This window comes from Lolium rigidum, chromosome 5 (assembly GCF_022539505.1).
Source record: "Lolium rigidum isolate FL_2022 chromosome 5, APGP_CSIRO_Lrig_0.1, whole genome shotgun sequence".
NCBI classification, from domain to species: Eukaryota; Viridiplantae; Streptophyta; class Magnoliopsida; order Poales; family Poaceae; genus Lolium; species Lolium rigidum.
The window spans coordinates 263,210,356-263,221,574 of record NC_061512.1 but is presented as its reverse complement, the minus strand read 5'-3'; the positions used below and the strand labels follow the sequence as shown (position 1 = coordinate 263,221,574).

Here is an 11,219-nt window from a genome sequence, read left to right as displayed (position 1 = left end):
GGCATAAGTGATCATTACAAGTGTGGATTTTGGTATACCAGATGCATTGAAATGAACATTGCAAATAAGAAAGAATATGTGGTTCATTGATGATAGGGGGGCGTATATGCATGCACTGGAAATCACATGACAGTACACAGTACTACCTTTTGGCCAATTTGTAATTTTGTTGCTAAGCCAAAGATGCTGGAAGCAACAATGGAGATGACTCCAGAATAAGAAAGTACAAGTGACCTTTCATGGCCTTGATCTCTAGATCAAAATACAAGTGACCTTCAAAGTGTAGAAAAATCATTTTTAGTCACAAATGAGGTATGTAAATGGTAGGGAGCAGGAGCATCTTTTGTAAGAGAAAAGGAAAAAAATACCAATTTATATCTTCACCAAGAGATACTGAATATGAAAGGTAGTGATACTCAACTGCTGACAGAAAATTGATAACATATGTATAAACAACCAAGTGATGATAGCATAATTAACAAACATAGGTGCACGCTGTCATTTAGATAGGAATAGTACTTGCCAGCTTAGAAGACAATTTCCAAAGCAGCAATTTTTCCCATGTGCAACCCGTGCACTATTTCATCAGGATTGGTCCTGGAGCAAAAAAAATTGGTCAGCCACTGTTAGTCACGCATCACAAACCCAATTGCATGACAAAAAATATTCATGTGAGTTGACTAAAATTGCCAGAAATATACAGGTATATCACATAGTGGATGAAAGGGATAACTCATAGGACAACATCCTTCTCAAATTCTCCAAACAAAAAATCTATCTCTGGACATGTGTGGCATCATTAGACCTGAAGAATGTTTGTAGGGGCAAAGAATCAATGAAAGGGTCAAGAGACACATTGGAATTCCAATCTGCTCCTGGCTGTGCATGAGTCTCTTGGAAGGAGGTCGAAGGTCCCTGCCCCATTCAAGTTCTCTCTTCAGCCAGTCCAGTGTAATATTTTTCGCTGAGTAACATCACTGAACACAGGGAACCCAATTAATTCTTAGCCATCTCTGGTGAAAACTTACCTCATTGTTTTTTCTAAATCAGGTTGGCTATCTAAATCTGGAAACTGAATACCCCATGATGACAGGATCTAAGAGATGAGTAATAACCCACCAACAAACCATGATAATGTACATTCTGGCGAAAATAAAAATTGAATCCTAGTTTATATACTACTTCAACCTTATACAAATCTGAATTTTGTAGATAAATAGACATGCTGTGTAAGATTGAAGAACAGATTATCCTCTGCATGAACAAGGAGAACAGTCAAATCCAATGGAGCAATAATTTACTGGAACAGATGGGAAAAATAGATGAACATAAAAACATTGTAATGCCACACAAAGTCGTATGCAATTGAAGGACAAAATGGTGGGAGGCTAATATGATCAAGGAAACCTCTTAACTATGATTAAATGGTATAATTCACCACTCGATTGTCACATACTGTAATATCTTACTTACATGTCTAACATGATCAGGGGGCAATATGCTAAAGGTAAAAGACACTGCCTTGTGAGTAACCTGCAAACCGTAGTACAACCACGTTAGTATATATATGGCATTAGTTGTAATTACCATTAATTTCATAAACAAGGCTATCTTATATACAAACTTCACTGCAAATTATCAGCAACACAAGAAGCCATTTGCTACTTCGTATCAGCACTTTCAGCAAGCAATATATAGTTAGTACCTGTGAGCCTAAGCTGCAGAGTTAACAATACAATGTGAATAACTCATAGGTATGTAACAACTTCAATATTTTCCATGGAACCCACAATTACATTCTATGTCCTATCTACTAATGGAAATGGAAGAAAGATAAATTTAGGAAAGATAACAGTTGGCAAAAGTTTTCTATTGCCAGTAAAGATGCTGGTAACTCATGTCAATGAAAGAAAAAAAATCATGAATCACGCCATATACGCAAGTGTAGAAACATTAAAATTCAAACATATACATCACCTTCACCGTCCCATCCATTGAGCCTGTGGGGGAGGAGGCAATGCCATGACCGTCAGTGCCAACTCGACAAAAATACGGCCAGGATACGAAGAGTACTCATGGATGACGTGTGGTCGCGAGCGGCAAAGAGGCGGAGCAGAAATTTCGCATGATTGACCCATCACCGTGGCCACAAGCCCATCACATGCACCGCTGCTGAAGCCACTGTAGCAGCCTTCAGGTCGGCATCGTGACCGCCAAACCCTAAGATCGACCGCCGCCTGCTGCCGGGAAAGTGAAAGCGGGGAGAGACACGCCGATGGAGCGGCACTGCAGAACTAACCTGCAGGGAGGGAGAGGCACTTCACCGGCACCTCCTCTCGAGCGCGGCTACGATTTGGAGCCGAGCTGCTTCCCATCTCCGCCCCCTCGTATGGCCAGACGAGGAAGCAAAGGAAGAGGCGAGCACATACAGGAAGCAAACCCCACACGAAAGGCCCAGTGGCCCAGTTAGCCAGAGGCCGCCCAGGTCAATTTTCGGAGTAGAAGCCCTGTAACCGTGGGTCGGACGAGACAGGAGGATGACACGGTGAAAAGGCCGCAACGATGCGATCTGGGACGTTCAGAAGTACGATCGGACGGTGAAAATTGTCAAAACGCTGCTGTGGCTCCTAGGTAGATCCATTTTACTGTTAACTAATAAGAAGGGGAAGGTGGGATACTGTGCAGTTAAATTAGATATGCATAAGGCCTATGATCGAGTGGAGTGGATTTTCCTTCAAAGAATGATACTTCAGTTGGGGTTTCATCCTGGAGTGGTCGAGCTACTGATGGCATGTGTGAAATCTGTGAAATATAAAATGAGATACAATGATCAAGAAACAGAAGGTTTTATTCCTACTAGGGGCTTAAGGCGGGGGGATCCTCTCTCTCCCTACCTTTTCCTTATTTGTGCAGAGGGTCTATCAAGTCTACTAGCTCATCAAGAGGAGGTTCGTGGTATTGAAGGGGTAAGGGTGTGCAGAAATGCACCATCAGTGTCACATCTTTTATTTGCTGATGATTCCTTGATCCTTATGAAGGCAAACTTAATTAATGCAACCTCGTTGAGACAAGTACTTGATCAATATTGCGCAAATTCGGGGAAATTGGTGAGTGAAGGGAAGTGTAGTATCTACTTTAGCCCCAATGTTGATGTCCAAGTCAAAGCTGAAATCTGTTTCTGAGCTTAATATATTAACGGAAGCTTTATCTGACAAATACTTGGGACTTCCTGCTATGGTGGGAACGGACAGGAGTGATAACTTCATGTATTTATTGGAAAGAGTGATAGCCAGGTTGAATGGTTGGAAGGAGAAAACAATGTCTATGGGAGCAAAAGAGATTTTACTGAAAGCTGTTATTCAATCTATTTCAGTGTTTGCGATGGGGGTTTTCAAAATACCGAAGAATATCTGCAAGTCTATTACAGATGCTATGGCAGGCTTCTGGTGGGGAGATACGGAGGAGTACAAAAAAATGCACTGGAGGGCATGGTGGAGAATGTGTATTCCAAAAATTGATGGAGGGATGGGGTTTCGTGACCTACACTCTTTCAATTTGGCAATGTTGGCAAAACAGACATGGAGATTACTTAATAACCCTACCAGTCTATGTGCTACGATTCTTCAGGCGAAATATTATCCAGATGGTAATCTGCTGGCTGCTGGACCTAAGAAAGGATCCTCCTTTACTTGGCAGAGTATTGTGAGTGGTATACAAACTTTCAAAAGAGGGCACATTTGGCGAGTTGGTAATGGTAGAAGGATAAATATATGGAGAGACCACTGGATTCCTGGAAGCGTGACTCGCAAAATTATTACTGCCCGTGGGAACTGTCTACTGAGGACAGTTGATGACCTCATTGATCCAATTTCGGGTTCTTGGGATGAAGATTTACTAAGGGAAAATTTTAACCCACTGGATGTGAGAAGAATACTACAGATCCCTATCAGCCATGATTTAGGGGAGGATTTTGTGGCCTGGCACAAGACTAGCAACTTTTGCTTCTCTGTACGTTCTGCATATTATTCAGAATGGGAGCATCAGTTTGGGATGAAAATTAGAAGCATCTCTAGCCAAAGTTCATCGTCAAGTAACCCGGTGTGGGGTATTGTTTGGAAACTTCAAGTTCCGCCCAAAATCAGAATCTTTATATGGAGAGCTTTACATGGTCTGATTCCTGGAATGGCAATTTTAGCTAACCGCCATATTAAAGTGCCAGCTCAATGCCCAATATGCAAGATGGGGGCTGAAGATATTATGCATTTGATGTTCACGTGTAGCCGAGCAAAGGAAGTTTGGACAGCATTAGGCTTGAATGACTTTATAACTCACTGGTCAAAACTGGACAGGTCCGGGAGTGTTGTTTTGGAAGAAATTCTCCGGGCTGACTTGAATCTTTCACCAGTCCTTGGTTCGCTCAGTGTGAAGGAAACAATAGTGGTGGCGGCATGGTATATTTGGTGGCAGCGTCGAGAAGGGGTGAAAGGAGAGAAGGTTGCTTCACCATTTAGTTCGGCGTTTTCCATAAAAGCTCTAACCATGAATTTTTCTTTGTCAGAACAGGGAGCAACACCAAAGGCGATAATCTGGAGTAAACCCCCGACTCACCACTATAAGCTGAATATAGATGCATGCTTTTTCCCTAATGGGTTGGGGTCTATGGCAGCAATTATAAGGAATGATCATGGTGAGGTGATTGGTGGTGGGACTTGGCCTATGATGAACATATTAAGTCCAGCCTTTGCCGAAGCGTTTCTTTGGGGAGAGCTTGCTAGACTTGTAGATGTGGATGTGCATATTACCAGGGGACAAAGGGAGCCTCTCATATTGTTGGCCATTGCCTGAACATTGAAGATGCAGGATTGTATGTTCTATCGGTTCCAGTTATATCTATTTTTTTAGATGTTTTACTGCATGATGGTTGCTCAATGTTACTTTCTACGTTCTGGGTTGGTTTTAGTGCTACTGACTTTTTTGGGGTCTGCAATCATGCTTTCTATGACCCCCTAGCTGTGGTTCAAGAATCTGCATTAACCACACGGTCAGGAATCTCTGCTTTCCACGCTCTGCCTTTGGTTATTTGCATGGCTCTCAGCATGTTTGTGATGTTGGGACATGCTAAGCTTTATGTTTAAAGGACGATTATTGGGGTTGACTACTTGATCAAACGCCTTGCGAAGAAAGGTTGGCGTCTTGCTGCTTTACCCTTTACATTGCAGCTAACCAGGGCTGATGGTTCCTCTCGTGGACATTGGCCAAGGCCAGACCGAGCCAATTAACCAAAAAAGATGGCATATATGAAACTGCAAAATAGAAGTCACGCCGTAAAATCTAAACGCCATTGGCAGATGACGACGCGGCAGAGCGTGCTGGATCCATCTAGTCATTGATTGTTTGGCCAACGCCGGCGGCGGAAGGGTGGGCGGCGAGCAACGTATGTATGGCCGGCGACCGCCACTGTTCTAGCTTGAAGCCTCTGTGAGAAACGGAATTGGGTGGATTGCATGAACACCGAACGGGTTCGCGCCCTGGCGAAGCTTGAAAATCTCACACTGTTGGTTCACCACACTGCATAGTCTATCTTTGTCCATAAAGAAGATGTTGAAAGTTTGTATAAATTTACATATATCTAGACTCTTTAGTATACCGATAAATTTAAATTTAGACAAATATTCGACATAAAAATCCATTTATGGTCGGAGGTAGTATTATAAATGGGTTCAAACTAGAATTTTGGAGCAAGTTAATGGCAAATACAAAGGGTTTAACGTAATTTTATTGGGTTCAGCCGAACCCAATTCTTATGTGCTGGCTTCGGGCCCTGCCTGCATGACCGGTGGATTTGCATTACTTGAACACTCGTGCCATGTTTAAAAGATGCATCAGATCTGCAGCAACGAACATGCATGCAGACAATATTCTGGTCAGACGAGTTCTTTTTTACTATACCTTTATTTCATAATATAAGCCATTTATTTTAGTCTGCTATATAAGGGCTTATATATTATCGGCACGTTGTACCAATGTGCTTGCAATTTGTCATACCAAACACATGCATGCTCGCGATCGGGAAGCAACACATGCGAGATGCCCAAAGTCATATAATAGTACAATACTGCATCCTCCTTTTTTCATCCTTCATGCACTACACGAAGCAGTATAGTACCAAAAATACATGGCGAACTGCGAAAAATACTCGGCAAAGACTTCACCGTGTACAACAATCGTCAAAGCCAACGCAGCAAAATAATCCCTCAGCACAAAATCTTCGTTGTGTGCCATTTCATGCGTACTCGGGCACTTAGCCGTGTGTTTCAAGCAGGTACTCGGCAAAGAAAAGTGAACTCCGTTTCCTCCTAGAGCTAATTAATGGTGCATGTTCTTCGCCAAGTGTTTCCTGGTTGCACACGGGAAAGTCAGGTGCGTCCAGGAGCTGCCACGTTGCTCTCCCTTCACCGAGTGCAATACTCTGGAAACACTCGGCAAAGCCGAAATGGGTACACCGTAAAGTTACTACTAAAAAATAGGGCTTTCATCTAAAACCCCTGAAAGCTTTAAACTCGGTTTAAATAGGTACCGAGACTAATGGGCCGCATTAGTCTCGGTTCGAACCGAGACTAAATCCCTTTTTCTACTAGTGAGTTGCAGTCGGCAGAGCGGAATGTACGTAGCAAAGATGTTGTTCCAGTAGTGATGCATGTTCGGTCGATAATCCCACCAAATTTTCATTTTGATAGTTCCTCCAGCACAATTCATCCGGAAAAGAATGTCAGAAATTTATTTAGATAAGTCAGCGACATTGTTTTCTGGAGTATCAATGTAGCCTGGATGAGGCGCCCGCTACGTGCATTTATCTTGAATGTTACTGTCTATGTTCCCAAATAAAAGCTTTTTAAAAAAAATCTGAAGAGCTTATATTTTAGAACAGAGGTATACGTACCAACATTTGGCAGAGCTTACACGAACGTACGTTTGGCACAGGCCGGCGAACAGTTGGAAGCGCGTTCCTTCGCTAGCTAAGCCACGGAAATCTCAATATTTCAAGTGCTACACCTGGCCGGGTTGATTAGATTAGATACAAAAATTTATGTCTTTAGTGGGACAATTGAACTAGTCTATTTCTCTGACCCACCACCACCTGAAGGAAGCCAAATGACGTATGGACCATTGGACCTCTCTTTTTTTCCAAAAGAGAGACAGAAGATTTACCTCAATTTATTAATTAGAAGAATTCATCTCATTTTCCTTGCCGGTCTTCATTTTTGGACGATAATCTGCTCCCCCTCTTTTTCTTTAATCTCCACCAACCTTACCTTTTACTTGTGTACGCTGAAAGACATTAAAGAATAAAAAGAGAAAGAGAGAAAGCCGAGTGGATCGTGTATGTTCGATCGTGTGGGGGCTGGTGACAGGGCCAGCCCCGAGGGGGGGAGGCGGGGTGGGCACCCCGGGGCAGGTAGCAGTGGTCGAGGCGCACAACGGCTCTTGTGGCGGCGCCATTGGAGAAGGACAGGAGAGTATCCTTTTCTCGTGTGGTACTGTTCGGGGGAGACAATGGATGAAATGGTATGTGTAGTGTGCTAGGGCGTGGGCATTCGACAAATGCCACCTGTGCGGGAGGCAGTACTTCGGCGGCACAAGTAGGTGGGCTCGGTAAAACACCTCCGTCTCGTCGAGGTTGAGGTTGTGCGGCCTTTCTTCACCGATGTTACTGCTGCAACCGCTGGCCTCGTGATTGTGCGCCATGGCGGTGGAGAGGAGATGGCACCAGCGGCTAGGGTTTGATGGAGGAGGGAAGCAGTGGAATGGGCGAACACGGGGAGTGACGGGCGGTTTATAGCGGGCGGAGGTGCGCTATGTCGTCGCTGCGTGGAACTGGCGGACAGCGTCCCGTTCCTTCACCGTTGCGTCATCGCCTCGGGAACCGTCGCGCCTATTGAAGACGACGACCGACCTTCTCCACGCGGGCATTTTATCGCGACATGCGGCTACTCTTGCTGCCAGGACGCCCCCACACGCATAATGCTACGTGACGTGAGTCGCCGGCGCGTCCGTTCAGCACCCCACATGAAGGAACCGGCACAGGATTGTCGGCGGTTGTATTGGTCTCCAAAACTGATCAGCTACCTATTAGACGTGTCGGTATGGCCCAAAATTCGCACCAAACGTCCAAATAGCTATTGAGATCGCTATAAGACGTGCTAGCGGAGATCCTCTTTGAGTGATTCGCCGAGTATAAATAAGCAGCCCCTCCATCGCACAGCAACACAATAGTCGAATTAACGGCCATGGACAGCCTTCCGAAGCGCGACGCCAACTACGTGCCCCTCAGCCCCATCACCTTCCTGCCGCGCGCCGCCGCCGTCTACGCCGACCGCACCTCGCTCGTCTGCGGCCGCACCGTCTTCACCTGGCGCCAGACGCACGGCCGCTGCCTCCGCCTCTCTGCCGCGCTCCAGGCGCTCTCCGTCATCCGGAACGACGTCGTCTCCGTGCTCGCGCCCAACTCGCCGGCGCTCTACGAGATGCACTTCGCGGTGCCCATGGCCGGCGCGGTCATCAACGCCATCAACACCCGCCTCGACGCCGCCGGCGTCGCCGCCATCCTGAAGCACGCCGCCCCTAAGCTCCTCTTCGTCGACTACCAGTACACGCGCGTGGCCACAGAGGCCCTCAAGAGCATCACCGCGGCGTCCTTGCCGCTGCTGGTGGTGATCGACGACATCGAGGCGCCGACGGGGGTGCGGGTGGGGGAGCTGGAGTACGAGAAGCTAGTGGCGCGCGGTGACCCGGCAAGGCATCCGCCGCGCGACGTGCTGGACGAGTGGGACGCCGTCGCGCTCAACTACACCTCCGGTACGACGTCGGCGCCAAAGGGCGTCGTGTACAGCCACCGCGGGGCCTACCTGAGCACCGTGGGGCTGCTCCTCCAGTGGGGGGTGGGACACGAGCCGGTCTACCTCTGGTCGCTCCCCATGTTCCATTGCAACGGCTGGACATTCACGTGGGGCGTGGCGGCGCGCGGCGGCGCCAACGTCTGCGTCCGCGCGCCCACGGCCGACGCCATGTACTCCGCCATCGCCGACCATGGCGTCACCCACATGTGCGCCGCGCCCGTGCTCTTCAACGTCCTTCTGGACGCCCACCGCGAGCCGTTGAGCCGCGCTGTGGAGGTGCTCACCGGTGGCGCGCCGCCGCCCGCCGCGCTGCTCGAGCGCGTGGAGCGGCTGGGGTTCCACGTCACGCACGCATACGGCATGACGGAGGCCACGGGACCGGCTATGGTGTGCGAGTGGCGGGAGCGGTGGGACGTGCTGCCGGCGCCGGAGCGCGCGGCGCTCAAGGCGCGGCAGGGCGTGAGCGCGCTCTCCCTCGCCGGCGCCGACGTGAAGGACCTCAAGACTATGGCGAGCGTTCCCCGCGACGGCGTCACACTCGGCGAGATCGTGCTGCGCGGGAGCAGTGTCATGAAGGGGTACCTCAATTACCCGGAGGCGAACGAGCAGGCGTTCAAGGGCGGCTGGTTCCTGACCGGCGACGTGGGCGTGGTGCACCCGGACGGGTACGTGGAGATCAAGGACCGCTCCAAGGATGTGATCATCTCCGGCGGCGAGAACATCAGCAGCGTCGAGTTGGAGTCAGTGCTGTACGGCCACCCGGCGGTGCAAGAGGTGGCGGTGGTCGCCATGCCGCACCCGCACTGGGGCGAGACACCGTGCGCGTTCATCGCACTCAAGAAGGAGTTCGACTCCGGCGCCGGTGAGGTGAGCGAGGAGGAGCTGGTGGCCTTCTGCCGGAGCAAGATGGCGCACTTCATGGTGCCGAGGAAGGTAGTGTTCGTCCAGGAGCTGCCCAAGAACGCCACGGGGAAGGTGCAGAAGCTCGCGCTGCGCGGGAGGGCCCGTGGGCTCAGGCCGAGGGCTGCGGACAAGAAGAGGCCCGACCCGTTCCGTCCCGCTACCATGGCTGCACTGTCCAAGCTTTGACTTTGGACTGCTATAATACAAGCATTCCGTCAAAACTCAAAACTGTGTGTAATACAGCAGCAAGGAAATAATAACCATGCGCGACATTATCTTCTGCTTAGTTAAGCTTTTGGACAGTGTCATGTGCGGGTCCAGTTTGTAGTACTAAATACATCTTTCTGTAATTAGTTGTGCGTGCACATCGATCTCCTTAGAAATCATCGACCAAACGGTTAAGTACAGTACTCTCAGTCGGTTAACTATCTAATCTCAACTAAGAATATCATGTAGTGGCTGTTTGTTCATTTCTTGTATCCCTCCGTCTCAGATTAACAGACGCGGACATATAGTTGAAAAAATTGTTTTGATCATTATTTTGGTCGATAAAATATGAAATATATCACAAAAAGTATATCATTGGAAAACTTTTTTGCATACGAAACTAATGATATAAATTTTGTAGACATAAAATTTATATTTTATTTACCAAATCAATGGTCAAAGTTTATCTTAAACTGCGTGCGTGTCTGTTAAACCGAGACGGAGGGAGTACTATTCTATCTGTTTCAAAATAAATTGCTCAATTTTGTGTTGCTCAACTCTCTCTAAAGTTGAGCAGATTATTTTGGAAGGAAAGGAGTACATGAAATGGATGTATAGCTACTTGGCCTGTTTATACTCTTTTTTCGAGAATTACGGTGGGGGGGGGGGAGTTAATCCCCACAGCTTGTTATATTACTCGAGGCGGCTTGGCAGCCATACCACAGGGTGTACAGATGAGGTACACAGGGGAAGGGGAGAGGCATATACAAGTTACATAGCAGAATACAAGAGGAAACTATGGAGAGTGTCGAGCCTCCCTCGGTCGAGGATTTATATCGCCATCTCCAAAGGGTGAGGTCGACGGTGGCCCGACGAAGGACCACTGTTGTGGGTATACTTCATAGGTGTACCATCGACAGTGCCTAGATCCGGCAAGCCCGGGTGGCCTACAGACGGTGATGAGGCATGTGGCCCATCGGGCGGCCCGATTCGTCGTTGATCGTGAAGGAAGAAGTCCAGCCCAGGATCGGCAGGCCGGATCCGCACCGACATAGGAGTGACCCGGATCCATGGAGGCCCATGAGGAACCCGGATCCGGGACGACGTGTATGGAAGGCGGATCCGTGACGTGCACGGCAAGATATTGTACCGTAGTTAGGCTATCCGTAATCCGGCTAGGACTCTCCATGTAAACCCTAGATCCGTGCGCCT

The 11,219-nt window shown here is 48.1% G+C and overlaps 1 protein-coding gene across 1 annotated transcript; it reads left to right on the top strand.

Moving 5' to 3' along the window:
- Positions 1 to 8,288: 8,288 nt before the first annotated feature.
- LOC124651437 (trans-cinnamate:CoA ligase, peroxisomal-like) lies at positions 8,289 to 9,986 on the top strand. The gene has a single exon (XM_047190534.1). It carries the CDS (start codon positions 8,289 to 8,291, stop codon positions 9,984 to 9,986), a length of 1,698 nt encoding a protein of 565 aa, XP_047046490.1.
- The last annotated feature ends 1,233 nt before the right edge of the window (positions 9,987 to 11,219 follow it).

Coding starts and splice junctions, on each gene's coding strand:
- LOC124651437 (XM_047190534.1), top strand. CDS start 8,289: ATGGACAGCCTTCCGAAGCGCGACGCCAACTACGTGCCCCTCAGCCCC.